The 20,324-nt window shown below is 31.9% G+C and overlaps 1 protein-coding gene and 1 long non-coding RNA gene across 2 annotated transcripts; both read left to right on the top strand.

Annotated features, from left to right (window-relative positions):
- The first annotated feature begins 226 nt into the window (after positions 1-226).
- Positions 227-3,599, top strand: LOC148575179 (uncharacterized). Its single transcript, XR_015904852.1, has 3 exons — positions 227-544; positions 624-729; positions 3,480-3,599. It is a non-coding gene; the product is annotated as an uncharacterized LOC148575179 (long non-coding RNA).
- A 14,414-nt stretch (positions 3,600-18,013) lies between these two features.
- Positions 18,014-20,069, top strand: LOC107625738 (chlorophyll a-b binding protein CP29.2, chloroplastic). The gene is made up of 2 exons (XM_016328442.3): positions 18,014-18,722; positions 19,648-20,069. The coding sequence occupies exons 1-2, from the start codon at positions 18,219-18,221 to the stop codon at positions 20,011-20,013; spliced, it is 870 nt and encodes a 289-aa protein (XP_016183928.2). The 5' UTR covers positions 18,014-18,218; the 3' UTR covers positions 20,014-20,069.
- Positions 20,070-20,324: the final 255 nt, after the last annotated feature.

Here is a 20,324-nt window from a genome sequence, read left to right as displayed (position 1 = left end):
TTTTTTTTAGGTTTAATTATTCTGTTGGTCTCTATAGTTTCACCGAATTTTCAATTAGGTCCCTATACTTTTTTTCTTTTCAATTAGGTCCCTATACATTTTTTTTCAATTTAGTCCCTGCCGGAACAAAATCGTATAAGATAACAGAATATTTTGTTCAAAAATCGAATATTTTCGTGTTTGAATTAAAATAACTAATTAAACTCACTTCCATTTTTTCAAAATGCCAAAACTACCCTTAGCATTTTGCTCCAAACTTAAAGAACCCTAGGCAGTGCTTTCTCTCTGGATTAGTGGCGTTTCTCCACCGTTCATCTGCGTCGTCGTCGTTTTCCTTGGCGGCGTGAGCGTCGGTCGTCATGTTTGATAATGGTGAAGAGAATGGTGAAGATTGAAAGCTGTTGATGAAAAGGGTTATTCAATTGTAAGCATAGATTGTAAGGACCGTCCCAGACTCATGTTTGATACCGTTTGCACCTTAACGGATATGCAGTATGTCATTTTCCATGCTTCCATTAGCTCCCATGAAGCCTATGCATTTCAGGTATTTATATATGATTCTCCTCAGTGATCTTAATGATGAATTAACTAGTTTAATTATTTTGGAATTTGTTTATATATAGGAGTATTTCATCAGGCATATAGACGGATATGCTTTGAACCACAGCAAGCGAGAAGGAAAGAGTAATTAACTGTTTATAAGTAGCCATAGAACGCCGGGTTTGTGAGGTAATTAATTAAACTTCACCAATTACTCATAATTAATTAGGTACTTAAGTAATAAACAATGATTATTGAAATGCAGGGAGTTAGGCTAAAATTGTATGCAGACAACAGAATAGGGTTATTATGCTTATGCATCATTGCATATTATAATAGCTTAGTGCTTATGTAAGTTCTAGTTTCTAGTTTCAATTCAGAAACTATTCCTAATTTATAATAACCTCCAGAAGTAGTTCTATTAATCACATGGATGAAATAAACTTACAGAGAGTGGGAGGCTGCAACACAAGAATTAATTTTCAGATTATCTGTATTATATTGAAATTACATTTTTTTTTATGGTTTTTGTTTTTAAATTTTACATTTCAATAACACAAATACTTAATAGCCTTGAGGTTTTCTATGGTTTACAAATTATATTTCATGAATCCACATAGATGTAAAATGTTACATAATCATAATGAATACTTGAATGATAGAAGCTGAATTTTATATATACTTATTACTACTATTTCTGTTTCATTTTATCCATTACTTTTTTTTGTATGTTCTTAACATAAGGTATTTTAAAAGTCAAGAAAAAATATAAGGTATTTTTAGTACAATTTGTATATCAATAAGCAAAAGAATGATAGTGACAAAATAAAAGGGATTATAGGAATATTTTTCATGTCGTAGAATCATTGAATAGGGATTATAATAATATCTTTCATTGAATATTTGTAATTTTACTAAATTTTCAATTAGGTCCTTATTCTTTTTTTTTTCTTTTCAATTAGGTCCCTAAGGGTATACAAATAATTTCACAATTCACTAACATTTTTTGACGTTTAACGTTAATAGGGACTAAATTGAAAAAAAATAATTTATAGGGACCCAATTGAAAAGAAAAAAAGTATAGGGACCTAATTGAAAATTCGATGAAACTATAGGGACTTGCAGAGTAATTAAACCTTTTTTTTAACATATTACTTTTTAATCTTCTTAGGTAGTGTTTAGCCTTATTTTTTATTTTTTATTTATTTTCTATTTCTATATAAGTTACTCTATACCTTTAATTATAATGTTATTTTTCTTTAATATATAAATATGTTAATAAAACTTAATTTATTTTCTCTTTTTATTTTTACTTATATTTATATTTATTATATAAATTAACATTCACTTCGCACTTTTTTTTATTTCTTCTCATATAATCTTATGCCTTTTATTTTTTCTCCTAATATTTTGTACAATTATTTAAAAAATTTAGTTCATGATCACGGTTCTTTATTTTTGTTTGCTAAACAATTTGCTCATTATATGTTGAGCGATGAACTTCTAAAATATTATAATGTATAAAATTCTTACAATATTTTTAAATTTTTTTGCTCATTATCAATCCACACCTAATCCAAAACTATTAAGAATTTCTTCCCCGTCAACTTATCCTTCAACTCAGTTTGAAGTAAATCTAAATCATTCCCGTTTTAAGAATTACCACTTGCTGCTTCTATTAAGGTCTTTGTAACCTTAACAATGTCAGGTCAAAAACACATACCCATGCTTTAATGTCAAATTTCTCATCCAGGCATCATTGTAAACCAACTAAGCTAAGATAGTTCTTCCAACTCCTTCCATTTTCACAATAGGGATCACAGATATTTTAGCTAACAAGATCATCTACGATGGCTTCTTTATCACTATCCCTTCCAAATATCTCAAAACTTTCAACCAGAGATAACTCAATTCTCCATGACATGTCCTCTAGATCTTTGACAGGCTCTCCTTTTAGACGAAGACCATTTTGCTCTTTAACAATAGACTCTAGTTTATCAACTAGGTCAACTACTCCCATCTCATAATCATCATCATCACTATCTTCTAAGATTGAATCAACGATGGAGTGATACATGGAAGAATAGTTACCTAGATCCCTTTGAGTGGGAGTGGCAGCGTCAGCTTTAGTGGAAAGTTCATCAAGTAGGTCATCAGCCATGTAGAGCATCTTGGAGATCAAGAAGCCATTTCTTGATTTCTTGAAGCCCATTTGGGAAATAGCAAGAGTTTTTTTTTTTTTTTTTTAGATTATGAAAACTTACATTACGCGTATTTGGTACCATTTTTGAGAAATATTTTTAACTTTTCAACAAGTTAATTGAGAGCTTTTGAAAAAGTAGAAAAATATTACTTCTCGAAAAGTTATTTTATCACTCCCATTAAAAAAATTGACTACAAAATAAAAGAGACCATTGAGCTACTTTCATTCTTGGCTCTGTGAAAAATATTTCTTGTTTCTGTTGGAAAGATTGGCCTTCCACCATTATTTTTACGCAATATTTCATCTGCTATAAGTATTGGCCTTCCACCATCATTTTCATCTGCTGAAAGTACTGATCCTCTACTATTATTATCATACAATGTTCCATTTGAACCACCTACTACATATGTTCCTTTTAGGATTTTTTTTTTTATTATTCTACTACTCTTTTTTTATTATTAAATTTGTAGTTAACATTGTGTGTGGTATAAAATCTCAGTGATTAAGTTATGTAAAATCAACATTTAATATTAAAAGGTATTTGTTATCATCGTTATTTTAATATCCATTTTCTTTGTGTAAAAAAATTGTATTTTGAGTCATTTATCCAAATAGTACAAGTTTAAAATAAGTACTTTTATAACTAAAAATCTAAAAAAAAATAACTTATTTATAAGCTGTTATTAATAAAAGTCCTTATTTCTAATCATCTTCTGCTCAGCATCATCGTGCATAGGTCGAACTGAATAGAGATTTAGTTGCAGCCTTTGCATCAACTTTTGGTTAGCTAGCTTCTTTGCCATTGGAGTTGAGTTGACATCAAGTAAAGACAGTTACTTCAAAACAGCATCAACAAAGGAAGAGAGATAAGCTCCACCCTCAAGTTTTGTAGCCATGATTGAACAATTTCAACTTCAGGAGATGATGAGCTCCAAATAATAATGGCAATCACAAAAGTCTTTGCAGTAGATAAAGTCATTTACACATATTTTTTTATAACACAAAATTAAATTAACAATTTTGTTTATAAAGAAAATTTTGATGAAAAAATAGAACATAGGATTACAATAATAGTATCTTATTCATCATCTAATTCAATCTCTATTTGAGAAAATGAATCCACAATAACATGCTTTCTCTTTTTGGATTCCATCTTGAAAAAGTACAAACACATGAGATAAATAAACAAAATAATTATTTACAAAAGACACCGAAAAGTAACACTTACATATTTTTCAATCTTTCGGGTTGTTTTCTTCTTTTTGGTGTCTCCTCAGAGTCATATTCAAAATCAGACTCATACTCAGAAACACTTTCGCTTTCGAAAGATGAGTTCAATATAACAGATTTTTTTTGTTTCTTTTCTTCTTTTTTTTTCTTCTTTTGATTGTTCTTTTAGTTGTGCTCTTCTTACGAGGCCCTAAAATAGAAAATTGTTTAATTAGCAAAATATATTTTAAACAAATACACTAAAATTTAAAGGAATGATTTATGTTGAGTTACCATTTTATCTTTCGCCTTACATTCTATCCTTTTAACGAGCTTCTCCCTTGTTCAATGTTGCACCTACCGTGGTCTAGGAATTTTATCCACCGGCCTATCATGTATGTGAATTCATGAAAATATATGATCATGAGCGCAAAGAGACTGTCATCTATTAAATATTTGTTTTGCAATTTGTGCCCTCTAATTTCTTTTATCAGGAAGTTGAGCACATGAGCAGCCCAATTTTATTCTTGTATATTGTTCACATGAAGAATGGGAGACATGTGAACCGGAAAAATTTTGTTTCTTGTTGTTGGCAACAAGAAGCACTTTTGGATGAAGAGGATGAATGTACTCTAAAATTTTAGTTGATTTTTCGGTTTCTCCACATTCATGTCAATCAAAGACTTTGTCAAAAATGATAAAGAACAACCTTTAAAGCTTTCAACAACTTTCTTCTGCTCATTGATTTTTTTTATAGACAATTTTGTTCGAAAAGCAATCCTCTACAACAACAGCAAAAATATTTTAATAACACAGAACTAATGTAAAAAAAACCAAAATTTTATTGATAGAATATATTACAAAAGGGATTTTTACCAGATGTATTCAAGCCAAGGGCATCCATTATCTTATCAGGGGTGATCTTGATTTTTTCGTATCGTGCGTCCAGGGAGCTATTATATAAATAAAAAGAATTGGCCAGTTCTCTCAATCGTTTATGGGACACATTCAATCTTTAACCATTATTATATCCAATGTTCATTATATCCGACTACATGCCCCCGCTCTTAACCATATTTTGCTCATCTATTGGCATATCCGGCTTCACCCTATTACATAAACAAACTATTTCTTTCCATAGTGGACAATCCTTTTTGTCAAAACGCCACCACCATATAAAAAAAAAAAAAGTGCCGTATTTTTTTAAATCCACATCCCCTACACCTAGACCACCTAGATTTTTTGGTCTTTGAAGATGTCTCATCTCACCGTTGACAACCCTCTACCCCCATCTTGCTTATTCCAAAAGAAGCTTGTTGTAAGGATACTATCTTTGCTGCCACAACCTTTGGTATCTTAAATAAGCTCAAGTAATACATTGACAAGTTATTCAACACCGTCTTTATCAACACTAGTCTCCCCACTTTTGGTAAGAACTTTCCCTTCCATCCTTTTAAACTCTCTGCCACCTGCTTGATCATCAGCCTCCATGTTTCAACCTGTTTTGGATTTGTCACCAAAAGTGTACCCAAGTAGCGTATGGGTAGTGTTAACTCGTTGCATCCTAAAATTTGACACGCTTTTCTTGTCCGATCATCATTACAATTTAGCGCTATTAATGCCGATTTCTTGTAGTTGATCTTTAACCCCGTCATAAGTTCATATCCCTTCAAAGGCTCTTATACTTGTGGACTGATTCTGTATTGCAACGGCAAAAAATAATTGTGTCGTTTGCGAACTGTAGATGTATCAGCTTGATCCTTTCCTTCCTCACTTCAAGTAGATTCACAAACCTAATGTCCTGTAGCCTCACAATCATGCTATTTAGCACCTCACCAACAAGTACAAAAAGAAACACAGATAGCGGATCCCCTTGCCTAAGACCAGACTATAATTAGAATGGTTTAGTTGGAACATCATTTACTAAAACAGACATGGATGTAGTCGAAAGGCAAGTCGAATCCATGACCATCACTTATCACCAAAATCCACCCTCTCCAACACCACATCAACAAAACTCTATCTAACTCTGTCATACACCTTCTGGAAGTCAAATTTAATCCACCATGCTGGAACCTTCTTCTTAAACCAATGTACCACCTCACATGATATTAATGCACCATCTGTAATCCTCCTTCCCTCTACAAATGTCGTTTTGTACATTTCCAACAAGCCCCGACTTTAGTGGCCTTAATCTACTAGTAAGCTTCTTCGCTATCACCTTATAAAGATAACCAACCATACTAATCGGCCTAAAGTTTTCCAAATCATTTCTTTCTCCCTCCTTTAGAGCCAAACTAACCCATGTTAAATTTGCTTTATTTGATAGCACACCATTCGCAAAAAAAATTTCAATAGCCATATAAAAATCGCTTCCAATTATACTCCACAACGTCCAAATACACAAGGTCAGCTAATTTGCCTCATTCAATGGTCGTCGCAAAACAAGTTGCTAGTGCATGACAACACAGGTAATGCAATGTTTGGAATAAGCCATAATCACATATGTGCAGGCAAAGTCGAACACAATAAGAATTCTGACTCCATGCAAGAAAAGGTCCTAGCTAGTTAAGTAAATATTAAAAATGAAGATGAAAACATTTTGGCTAAATGTCTGGAAGATATTCAAGCTATTAATAGACCCAATAAACATTTCAACAGGGCACTACAAGAAAATAAAGTTATTTTAACACTTTATTTTTTAACACCATAATTAAATGTCAAAATTAATATATATTTTTAACAAATATCACAAATGTCAAATTTTCTATGTTTTCTTGATGAATAATTTGACCGTAGAAAATTACTCCTCAATTTTGATACTCATTTATTTTCAATTTACTCCACTATTTTTCTTTTTCTTTGGGCTCTGTTAATTTTGACATCACGCTGCTCTCAGTTTAGGATTATACTACTCATTCTTTATCTTCAAAATCTCAATTTATTCTTTAGTTTCAAGATCTCATTTCATTCTTTGTTAAAATTTTTTGTTGAAAATATTTTATAGTCAATAAGTGTCAAAATAAATAATATTTTTGACAATTAATAAGTATCACAGAAAATATGTTCTCAAAATTTTCTAACAAATTATTTTTGACAGCCAATATTTATCAAAATAAGATTTAAATTTTTTCACAATCACTTATATGTTAAAAATACTATTTTTGACAAAATTTTTATTAACATATTTTCATAGTTAAAATAGTGTCAAAATTTGTTTTTTTTGACAAATTTTAATTTTCTTTTACACATTATAACCCTCAAAAATAATCTATATTGTTGTAGTGGGGAGAGATCAAATCTTCATATGTGCATAGACAACGAAGAATAGATAGAATACTCTTAAATCATATTTTTAACTATAGGCTAAGAATAATACATAAAATCAATTTTATTTTTAAAATTAATTAGAATTTTTTTATATTTAATTTCTTTAAATTTTCTAAACAAATTAATCTGAAATTAGCTAAGTTTAAGAATGAAACTCCTAATCCTTAGATAATAATGAAGAATGTTTTAAGGATATAATAACTACTTTTTTTTGGTAGGTATAGGGGTCAAAAACCCCAAAGACAAAAAAAAAAAAAAAACAAACAACAAATTAAAATGGCAACACTAACTACATCCTCTTAATCTAAGGAAGCCAAAGCAACTAAAAGACAAAGCTTGTATGATGTCTAAGGGCCGAGTAGCTCAAAAGTATGGAGGTCAAAAGGTAAATCATGACCCTTCTTTATTAGAATTTCAGTAATAGAGTTATCTTTTTGGAGAGTATAATTTCGATAGGCCAGCTAGATAAGGTTTACCATGTTACGAATATCTTTAAGGAGAGCAGCACTACACAAGTGGTGGAGAGGTGAGCCATCTTTGATGAAATTTATGGTCATCAAGGAGTTTGATTATATGACGATATTTTTGAAATTTTCTGACGTAGCAATTTGCAACGCTTTGACAATGGCCCAAAATTTAGCGTACATTATGGAGCAGCTTCCTAGATTATACGAGAAGGCCTTTATGAACCTACTTAAATGGTTTCGAACGACACTGCCACACGAAGCATTCATTTTTATATTGAGCATTAATTATATAAATAATAGGTGTTAATATGGAGCATTCATGTTTTCAATTCTTTTGCCTTATTTAATCTTATTTCTTTTTCGGTTCTTTTCTTGATGGTAAGTGGAAAATAAGAACTTTATTGGCAAGGAAAGATGATTGAATTCTGATTTAGTTTTCCATTGAAATCAACTTCTATCAAGTTGCTTATTTTCAAATTAACCACTTAACTTCTTTTTATTTTATTACTTAATTTAAATGTTTAATGAACACATAACACGATGTATATTATAATTGTTTACATGAGTGAGGTTAAAGGTTTTATTATGGTGAACATTAGGATACTTGAAACTAATTAAGCATAAGAATAGTGAGGTGTCGATTTATTTTGTTAGATGGAAATAGAAAGATATCAAGTTTTTTGGCTAAAATGCGACAAGCGCATATGTACTATGTTTGATCGTTATGAAAAAATTGCGGCTTAAGAAGTGATAAGAGTTTTATATTGAGTTCGCGGACATAGTTAATAGTTTAATATTGTCTTTTTTATTCAACAACATCGAGCTATACTGATGTTCAAAAAATCAGACCGGTCATCAAACTGCTCTCTTTACTGGTTTATCAGTTTACTGGTCCAATCGGTTTAATAAGTAGTTCAATTGGAAGAACCGTTTTAGAATAAAATAATAAATAAATTATAAATAAACATCATAAAATATAATTATAGTCCAATATAAATCTTAAATATCTTCCAAATTTAAAATATTACATAAAATGTCGTCAACCAAATCCATATGATCTTATCAAAATACAATCTCAAAAGTTAAATAGTGAAAAGAAATATCTAAATATCATAAAGATTTATCAATCATCAAAATCCACAAGATCTTGTTATAGATTTGCTTCGGTGGGGCCATTTTCACCTTCATTTTCACCCTCTTGAGCAGATGAATCAAGAGATGCAGTATAAAGACCACTACTATTACCGTAATATAAATCAACATCAATATCACCTAATAAAATTCGCGTGTGATCATTATATTAAAAACTAACAACATTCTAATAAATCATCAGAAAATAAACTATAATACTCACGCAATAAGTCATCCACATTACTAGGAAGATCAAGCTCTTTCTCTACAACCTCTTCCGTCACCTAAAAGTCAACTAAATTGATGCAGTCATAATCAATTGGATCATATTGTATCTTTTTCTTTCTTTTTTCTTTTTCCTTCCTAAAAAATTAAATACAATATATAAAAAATTAATACACATTTATTATCATAAGGATTATATATGAAATAATATGATATTGCACAAAACATATATTACCTGGATTTAAGACGCAAACTATAAGTGACATAAACAATGTCATTCAGTCTGTCTTGCTCCAACCTATTTCTTCTTTTTGTATGAATCTGTTAAAAAAGACTCTAATTCTTCTCACACCCAGAAGAAGCAGATGCTTGGCTAAGAATGCGAATATCTATCTTTTGTAAATATGGAGCAGAAATACCGAACAACCTCTACCATTCATCTGCCAATTATAAAACCATAACATATTAGTAGATATCAATTAAGAAAATGAAAGCATAAAAGAAGTTACTAATTAAACAAATATTCTTACCAGGCTTAAGTTTTGTTACAGCTCGAATAGCTTTTGGTATATCGAAGCTTTCCTTCCGATCTCTATATAAATGTATTTCTTTCATTACCTCAATTGAATCCAAATTGTTACACTTGCAATACAAGGTAACAAGATCAAGTAAACCTCGCATAACATCATCAGGTGCTTCTTTATAATTTTCACCAAAAAAGACAATAGGATTCAGGAAGTAATTAAGCTGCAACATAAATATCTTTCTTCAAATGCTTGTCCCATCTTGAGTTGATAATATCTGTGTATGGCTGATATGCAATCTTGTTTTGCTTAAACATCTCTTTAATTGCATCTTCTGCCCTTAGCATTTCTTCATATACACATCCCAAAGATGATTTATCATCAGCATCAACAATCCTTAGCAATTTAATCAAAGGGCCCACGATTTTACATACAATAAAACAATCATCCCAAAACTTGTTATCCAAAATAATAGCACTCACAGCCCTACCATTAGCACTCCTTCCTAATTTGTGACCAGTAAAGAATGAATCTACAACCATTGCTTGTAAATCCGCTTTATGATCAAAGATGTTCTTCAACGTTCTTCCTTTTTGACTTAATCCGCCATGTTCATCTCAGTGCCATGATCTATTCTATGGTGAGTGGAAATTTTTGCTGGTTTCATGCATTTATATGTTGTAATCATTGTTTCGGGATTAAGGCACAGAGTGAGAGAATTATAGCGGATTAAAAAAAATACCCAGATGAAGAACTAATTAAATTATACTGAGTTAGTTGGTATTCAACAAAATTTTGAGCGATGTTTGATTCATAAGTTCGTTGAAGTTCTCCTGTTAGTATTTGTCACAACTTTCTACTTGCTTAATAATAAAACCCAGCCTAGCTTGTTGACTCAGTAGAAAGGTTACCACATATGACAAGTTCTGCTTGAATTTAACTAATTATTAGAGGACATGATATGCTCATGAATCTATTGGCTGCCAAATGTTCTGGTGTATTGCATTTAAATTTTCATTTGGGTTAAATGGAAAAAAGGATTAAGAATGCCTATAAGCTCAACCTCACAGATAACAATTTGTTACTTTGATGGTGAATTTTTTCTCCTTATAATAGACAAAAAGTAAGCTTCCATTTGTGTAGTAAAGATGGTTTGTTAAATTGGATTCTCAAATAATCTTCTTTGAGTAAATTGTTAGGCTTTATTGTTTTTGCATACTCAAATAATTTTTGTCTTTGTGTTTTTGGTTTGCTATGTTAATATTCTCTCTATTTTTTTTTTTGTTTTGTTTTCCTTGAACATATGCTGTTTTCATTGTCTCACTTTCTTGAAAAAATCTGGACCTGGACAACTATATAATGCTAATTACTTTAATTCTTCTCCAAAAATAAATTGTACACATAACTAGTCAACCTAATATCTTTATCATCTTTTATTATGGTATCTTTAATTTAATTTCTTTGAAGATGAACAATATATTTCTAAACTTTACGGTCAATAGTAATAATATAATTGTTGCAATAACTAGAAACTCTATGTATAATTACATGACAATGTTGAAGTTAACTCAAACAGTTAGTTTATAACCACTGTGACTTGAAGGCAATTGTAATTAATTTAAATATATTAGCTATAACTGAATAATTTTGTGAGTGATCTTCACTAGTTGTTTAATTTTTAGTCTTTATTTGTGGATGTAATAGTTATTTCACTACAAAAAAATGTTGAATATCGTCGGATTTACCATTGTCCTGGAGTTGACGGTATAAACATCGCCAGAAACTGCTTACTGGCGGATTTTTTGTCCAACACTAATTACCGGCAAATTTTTTGTCGGTATTTTTAATGGATTTGTCGAGACTGAGTTGATAATTACCGCTAGATTAATCCGATGGTAACTTTGGCACCATTTCACGTATTAAGGTGCCAAGTTACCGTTGGATTTATCCGACGATAAATCCTACAGTAACATTTTTTTATTTTTTTGGCACAGTTAAGCCACAATTAATAGACAAATTAAAACTCTGATTAACAAAATTGTTAGCATAAATTTAAAATTAGCAAAAATCAACAAATTATTTTATTAAAAATAAATGGTCTGAATACAATAAAATATCACATAAATAGAATACAATGAAGTAAACAAACAAAAAATAAAACCCTAACCCCTATAGATCCCGGTAATCTTCGTCTTCGTTGTTGTTGCCGTCGTGGTCCCCCTGCTGAGGCGGCGGAGTCGGTGCTGACGTCAGTGTCGTCCCACCAGCAGTGCTGCTGCCTCCAGCGCATCTGCTGGTTGTACGCCTCCATCGGCTCTAGTAACCGATTTAGATGCTCTAGCTTCTACGTCAGGTCTGAGATGATAGCAACGACTCCTCGTACACATGCAAGAAGGTGGTTGTACCTCTGCTCAGACTGCTCCACTTCTTGGTGAAGCTCTTGTGTCAGCTTCTGCACCTCCTCCCTCAAGTCGACAACTTCCTAGGGATTGGCAAGGCTGGTGGCAGAGTAAGAGGAAGCCACCAATTCGGAGGAGCGGAGGCCACTGGAGAAGAACGACCCCAACCCGAAGCGGCGATTCTTATGGGGTTCAGAGGCAGTCTCGCGCCAAACCCTATCAGGAACTACCACTGAGGTCTCGGGGCCGGCTTCATCATTCCCACTAGGCAGCTAAGATTTTTGGGTCGCGGCCTCCAACAGAAATTTGAAACCATGTCATGATTAGGATATCAGTTAATTGACTTTAAACCAAATAAATTTGAAACTTAGGATTAATAGACTCACAAAATTGGCCGCAGGCCGCTCATAAATAAATCTCTCTTTGTTGGCCTTCAGCGTATGGGCATACTTAAAAGTCTCCGCCAGTGTCGCTTCACGGTTTAACAACTTAGACTACAAATTAATATATCTACCAATAAAATAAATGAAAAAATTAACCAATAATTCAAGTAACTACTAAAAAATTAAATAATGACAAAATTCTTACCAGTCTGCTCTTCGTCTTCATGAAGGTTGCCGACCAACCAGTATACTTCGACAACCTGGGCGAAGCCCTGTTAGCGACGTTCGTCAGACGGCGACGCTTGAACCCCTCATCATACCTAAAGTAGGCCTCCAGTTCCTTCTTGATAACTGGATGGATCCATGACGTTAGGTGGTCGCGCCCCTTACGAACGTCGCTCATCATCTGCTGAAGTCGTTTAGCTTCTCAGTGGTCGTAGATCTTCCTGATAATGAGATTATGCTCCGCATCCCATATGAATTTCAACTGCACAAAATGATTCAACAAAATTAGTTAGTCGAAATAAAATATAGTTCAAATATAGTTAATTAATTCAACATTATTTGGCTCTTACCACCCATTTCTGAAACCATCGATCTCTGGTCTCAGCCGAGATCTGTGTGTAGGTCGGCCACGGGTGGTCGTACATCGACTTAATGACCTCAGAGATCTCTTGTGTGCAAGCATTGGGATTTGGTGCAAACCTATCAGAGAAAAAACCTAAAATTAACAAATACATAGAAATGTATAAACTTAAGATTAAAAAATTGTGTATACTCCTGCCTGCATGTCATCAGGCCAAATCCTTAGCCGGATGACGGCCAGTGGTGGAGGGGCATCCTGCTAGGGGGCACTGCAAGAATCACCCACTGCGGACTCTATCACTAGATATGCAGGGGGCGTAGTAGAAGGAGGCATGTAGTTTGGGTTTGAGACTATGATGAACTGCTGGTCTGCTAGACCTGTCTATGATGTCACAGGGGTCGAAGGGATAGTTGGGGTAGAGGGCAAGGGCTGAATAGTTGTAGGAAATTCGGTGGAAGCTCTCCCTCTACCACGACCATGAGACCCACTTGGTTTACCTCTACTACCTGTCATCATATCTGCAAAAAGAATGTTTTATTAACACTAATCAGCACATATTAACTACACGAATCATTCAACAAACTCCTCGAAAAAATTGGACATAACCTCCCCTAAAATTGGACATATAACCACCTTTGCAGTTCCCACAATCCAACCAATCTCAATCCATAGCATCAGTCAACATACAATAAATTATTTGGTTCAATAAAAAAGATTAATTACCAGTTGATCAAAGATAACAAGTAACAAGACATCTTTCACAGTTCATCACAATCAGTCAGTGGAACAACCATGCTAAAATAGATTGATCAGATAGGAAAAACTTAAGAGGCCTTGCAATAATGAGAACATAGGTGAGCAGGCCAAAAAGGTAAAAGATTCAAGATCTGATCAACAGAGAAAGTACCAATTTCTAAAATACCTTTTAAATACGAGAGAGATATAAAGTCTAATTAATAATAAGAATTAGAGAAAGACTAATTATAAGCTTATTACTGTTTTCTAATAGCAAGTATAAGCTGATCAGAAGAATTTCACAAATAGCAGCAATAAATCAACTAATGGAATAAAGTATTGAGCTCCTTTAACATTGATAATAAAGCTTGCATATGTGATTTCATATTATTATATTAGTCACTTGAAGTGGAAATGAAATTTCAATCAAAGAAGAGCATTGTAAAATCTTTAACCAAGTAAAAGAGAGCGAGGAGCATGGAAATGGTTGTTTTGAATTGATGAAGTTATTGATAATATTGCATATAATAGGGAGACAAAACTTTTCTACTAAATATCAAAATTGTTGGACTGAATGATAAGAACGTGGCTTTGAAACTACACATGATTATTTTAATGGATGAATGCAACAACAAAAAAAGTATACCATGGTAAAATTATTGCAAATTAAAAGGAACTGGATAAGTTATGTTCAGTTGGATAGTGAAAATTTCCATGGATGAACTTCGTAGCTAAAATCTACACACTGAAACTCATCCATGAAAAAATTTTAGCCCATTTTCTTTATAGGAATTTCACTCTATTTTTACCTGCAACCAAAATTACCCTTAGACTTAGATAATTAAATACCATTGCCACACACAACAGGCATTTTTAGATAACACATTTTCCTTGCAAACATCAGCAATTTAGACTTAGTTGTAATGTTATACATAATGCTAGTATTATATTAATACATCTTGAAAAATGGGTAGCTCAAAATGGATGGATGGATGGATGGTCCATTTCAAATTTCAACGATTTTTTTCAAGAAACATGAAATTAAAACTGCACTTTGCTTGTCATGATGTAAGGTTGCAATCATCAACAAATTTAAGATGAAGAAAGAACAAAAAATAAAAATATCACTAATTACTAACAATTCAAATAATGCAACATATTCTTTTTAATCTCTATAATCATTCATCAACACAAAATCTTAACTTGAAATCAACCCATCTACCTCACAGGTCAAAGGCTTATACTTCCATTCTTCTTTTAAACGAAAATAATTTTAGAGAAATAGCATAACAATAGTAGAACAAACAACAAAACAATATACAAATTAGATTTAAGATAATAAAAATTGGTGGGAACCTTACTAACCTGGATTTGGCGGACGACGACGAAGCTAGACCTGGTAGCGGATGACAAAGCTGGTGACGCAAAGAATGGTGATCGTCGGTGATGAGAAGAGCGACGACTACAACGAATGCTAGGGTTCACAATGGCGGTTGCAATGGAGACGTCACGGAGAACAGGAGGTGCAAGGAGAGGAGGGAGGCATCGTCGGCGGCGGCAGCGGTGGGGCTAACGACGTCAGCGGGAGACACGGCTAGAGAGAGCGAGAAAGGGAGAAGAGAGGTTAGAGAGAGAGAGAGAGAGTAGTTTCGAATTGAAAAGGGAGAAGGGTTCGTGCTTTGAATTTTAGGGCTTATTACTGTCGGACGGTAACTCATTCGCAAACACAGCGTTTCACTAAAATGGGTTTACCGGCGGCTTTCTCCAACGGTAAATCTCATGCAACACTTTGCGCCTATTTCCCGAATTTTTCCTCCAAGTATTACCGGCGAATTTACCGTTGAAAATTGGAATCTTCCGGTAACTATTTGGCCCAACAAATTTCATGTCAAAATCATCAGTGAATTCGTCGGTAAAGCCGACGCTAATAATGTACGATGCTAAATCCGACGGTATTTCTTGTAGTGTTTGTTTTGAATTTTTACACTCATTAAGCCTTGTCTTTTACATACATCTAGAACATATGATTATCCAAATGTAATTTTGTTCATCTTAGACTAATTGATTGAGATTAGTTAAATTTATTTTGTATTTATTTTATGTTTATGATTTGTATTAAGTTAATGTGATATGATTACTTTTATAAGAGATAATGGATAGATCACAAAGAATTAGGAGTTGTATTATTTTTTCTATCAAACAATGAGGTCGAGACATGAAAATATCATGTTGATTTTTGTTCTTACATTATTTGTGTACTTTAGGAATAAAAGTGGTGGTCAATTAGCTTTATGTGGACGAGTTAATTCTATAATTATACGTAATGCATTACATCGTATCATAGGCGAGGATAATAGGAATTGTATATGGGAGTTGAGAATGAACACTAATATCTTTGCTAATTTGTGAGTTACTTGAAATTCATGACGAGTTAAGAGAGGATGGTCAAATAAGCTTGCCAGAATAAATTGTCGCTTTTTTAATTATCTTACCGCACCCCCAAAAAAAATCGTAGTCTTTAAATTAGGTTTTATAGGTTCGAAAAAACTATAACTATTTGAATAAGGTTCTGAACTCCGTTATACGTATTCAAAGCTTGTTATTTACTAAGTCTGACCGATAAAAAAAATTGCATGGGTAATACATGAAAAAGGTTTAAAGTATAATTTCTGGCTTCCATGTGTAAGGCAGGACTGAGCGGCGAAGTGCTTTGAAATATAATAGGAGTGTTCAGTGGTTCTCAATTTTAGTCTCTATTTTAAATGCAGTCTAGGAAAACAATAGACAATCATGAATTTTTTTATGAAAATAAAAAAAAACTAAAATTTTTACATTAAAAAATTAATAATATTATAATGACAATTATAGCTGTTTATCTTCATTATTTTTTTTTTAAATAATATCTGATCATTTTAGATTTTAGAGTACACTTTAAAATTTTTTCACCATATTGTGACAATTATAGTGCACAGTACATGTTTGTGCCTTAATAGGCATACAAAAGAATATAAAATTATTTTTTGAAAGAAAAATTGTAAAAATTGGAATGTACTCACTACCCAACATGAAAATTTTATATATATTAAAAAGAAAAATTGTGTTAATATCATTTCATTTAAAATTTAATATTAATTTAGATGTATTAGTAGAATATGATTTTTATGAAATTAACTTGATTAGTGACGAAAGTGCTTTTCCATCTAAGCAATAAACTTAATAAGTACTATTGGTACACATTTTACTTTTATATTTTAAGACCACATGTGTTTTTTACAATAACATATTTGAAAAAAAATTATTTAATAATATTTTTTACAGACTTAATTCAGTAGAGTGATTTTTAAATAAGTTTCAAACCAGAATTTACTTTTTTTTTTCATTATTTATATTATAGAGTTATAATTTATTTAAATTGTTAATTTTATAAGAGAGTACCTTGTTGTAATATTCATGGAACATATTAAAAAATACATTATGAAATGATATTTATACTTTTTTTTTTATATAAAAGAATAAAATTCTTTACTTTTTAATCTTTTATTTATTTTTTTTATCAAAATTAAAAAATATATAAAAAAAATGTGCATATAAAACTTTACTCATTTTTATAACATTTATATATTTTTATGTGAGAAATAATTAAAGTTACTGTGACCTGCTATATCAAATATTTGTATATGATGTTTTATATTTTTCCATGAATTTTGGATACTCGTTGCCTATCTATTAAAAAGAATATTTTTTACTTATTTAACATGAAATGTAAAATAAAAATATTACAATTCTCAAATTTAAATTTGGAACTGTGTAAATAAATCAACGGACCACTCATTTACTAAGCAATATTGTTTAGAATCTTAGATTAAGTTAAAAGAATGATATTTCTAATTTTTTAACCAATTAAAAAAAATATCCTAAAACAATTTTATTGAGTAAAAAAATTTCATTCTCGTTTAATCAAAATTACAAATATACATAATTTTTGAAATATTAAATAATTAAATCAAATATTTTTTGCATGTGATAATAGACCAATAAGATTTTATATAATTTTTTTATATTAAAGCTGTATTATATACCGTTCTAAAATTAAATTTCAAATGCTAAGTTATATCTGTAGATAAATAAAGATAAGATTTTTTTGTTAGAAATCTGAAAAGTAAGCCAACCAAAGCCACAAGTTATACCACAGGAACAATCACCATCTTAAAGCAGCAAACAGGTCTCACTGTGGCCCCCATATATTACCACCAGATAAGCATGCGGATAAGCCTCAACCTCATCTCCACCGTCAGATGGATATTCTTCAAAATCTAACAGTCACTCATTTCCGCTTCTAGATTATCCTAGATCACTTTCACTATCAAATACAACTCCAAAATCTCTGTGTAGAAGACACACCTCATTTCACACTTCAGAACACACTCTGTCCCTAATTCCAGGTCCAACACTTCTCATAACAATAAGCTCCCATAAGCATATAACCATGTCTTCAATAACAATGACAACGGTTGCATCTTCCTTTATTGGAACACGTTTACCAGAGTCATATGCCAGTTCAGGTAGAGTACAAGCCCGATTTGGCTTTGGATCTAAGAAAAGTAGTCCGGCCAAAAAAGGTTCTAGACAACCCACTTCAGATAGGCCGCTCTGGTACCCTGGTGCAAAGGCACCAGAGTATCTAGATGGTAGCCTCGTAGGTGATTATGGGTTCGATCCATTTGGCCTAGGAAAGCCGGCAGAGTATCTCCAGTTTGACCTAGACTCCCTTGATCAGAACTTAGCGAAGAACGTTGCAGGTGACGTGATTGGGACGAGGACGGAAGTGGCAGACGTGAAGGCAACGCCATTTCAGCCATACAGTGAGGTTTTTGGACTCCAAAGGTTCAGGGAGTGTGAACTCATACATGGAAGGTGGGCTATGTTGGCCACTCTTGGTGCTCTCACAGTAGAATGGCTCACCGGTATTACATGGCAGGATGCTGGCAAGGTATGTATTATCTATTTACTTTTTGAATATGTATATATATACACATGGGTTTCGCTATTCTGTTAAATATACTATACAAAAATATTTTAATGTTATTTATGATGAAAATAGAATTTTTTTATAAAAATAATAAATAATATTAAAATATTTTTTTATGATATATTTAACTTATATTCTTAAGACACAATGACACATAATGGTAAAATCTATATATATATTGAAATGAATAATTATACATGTATTTGTACTCTCAGTTATATAATATGTATTTGTACTCTGTATTCATATATTCCTGTAAAATGGACTTGTTATTCCATTATTTAGATTATATAATATGTCTTTCATACATGTAAATGTGTGTTGTCACTGAAATTTGACAAAAGTTTTAAAAATATTTCTAAGTTTTATTTTATTTCAATTTTACTCTAGAAATTTTCGATTTGCATCAAATATATTCTTGGTGGCTAAACTAATTTAACAACAATTTCATAAGAATAGTGGTCAGATATATTTGATGCAAATTCAAAACTTTTGGGACAAAATTAAAACAAAATAAAACTTAAAAGTATTTTTAAAACTTTTATCAAATTTTAGAAATAAAAAATATACCTTATCCTAGATTTTTACTATGCTAGTGTAGCATATATATAATTTTGATTTTATGTTTTGTTTGAGAATGTTAATGATTACCTTTTGTAACAATATTTGATGAAAAAAATAGTCAATATGAAATTTAACCTAAGATCTAGACAATCGCAATGTCTTTTATTTATTTTAAGAACTAATACTTTATAAATTAAATATTGGAATTCAAATTGAATTGATGGTGTACTAAGGTATTACAAGATGACTAAACAATAAATTTAGATAGTTACATCTAAAACTAGATCTAAGGTCTAATTAATTGGAGTTGCTTGACTTTCAGGTGGAGCTAATAGAAGGGTCACAATACCTAGGTCAACCACTTCCATTCTCACTTACCACATTGATTTGGATTGAAGTTCTAGTGATTGGATACATAGAGTTCCAGAGGAATGCAGAGCTTGACCCAGAGAAGAGGCTTTACCCAGGTGGTAAGTTCTTTGACCCATTGGGCCTTGCTGAAGACCCTGAGAAGAAGGCCACGCTTCAATTGGCTGAGATCAAACATGCTCGCCTTGCTATGGTTGCCTTTTTGGGCTTTGCTGTCCAGGCTGCTGTAACTGGGAAAGGCCCACTTAACAATTGGGCTACTCATTTGAGTGACCCACTTCACACTACCATCATTGACGCCTTCTCTTCCTCTTCTTGAGCCTTTGTAAATCATCATCATCATCTTCATTAATATAATATTGTGTATTTATAAAACTCGTATTATGACTTTGGGTTGTAAACATTTTACTTAGCTGTATAAGTGCTTGGGGAAACGGTGAGTGAGAATTGGAGGGCTAAGCTATGTTTCTCTTAGATGTTAGTATGATCTTATTATATACATAAGTTTAATTAAGCACGAAATAAGGGCAAAAGAATTCGGCAAAATATGAAAGATAAAGTTGAGATATTCATAAATGATTAAATGTTATGGTAACTGGTAGAAAGTATGATAGAGACCGTGAGAAGAAA

Source organism: Arachis ipaensis, chromosome B2 (assembly GCF_059453495.1).
Source record: "Arachis ipaensis isolate K30076 ecotype BB chromosome B2, ASM5945349v1, whole genome shotgun sequence".
Lineage (NCBI taxonomy): Eukaryota > Viridiplantae > Streptophyta > Magnoliopsida > Fabales > Fabaceae > Arachis > Arachis ipaensis.
This window is presented reverse-complemented; position numbering and strand designations above follow the sequence as displayed.

What these genes read in the sequence shown, in the direction of transcription:
- LOC107625738 (XM_016328442.3), top strand. Translation starts at nt 18,219, where the DNA reads ATGTCTTCAATAACAATGACAACGGTTGCATCTTCCTTTATTGGAACA. An exon ending in CATGGCAGGATGCTGGCAAG is followed by an intron (nt 18,723 to 19,647) that starts GTATGTATTATC and finishes CTTGACTTTCAG; the next exon opens with GTGGAGCTAATAGAAGGGTC.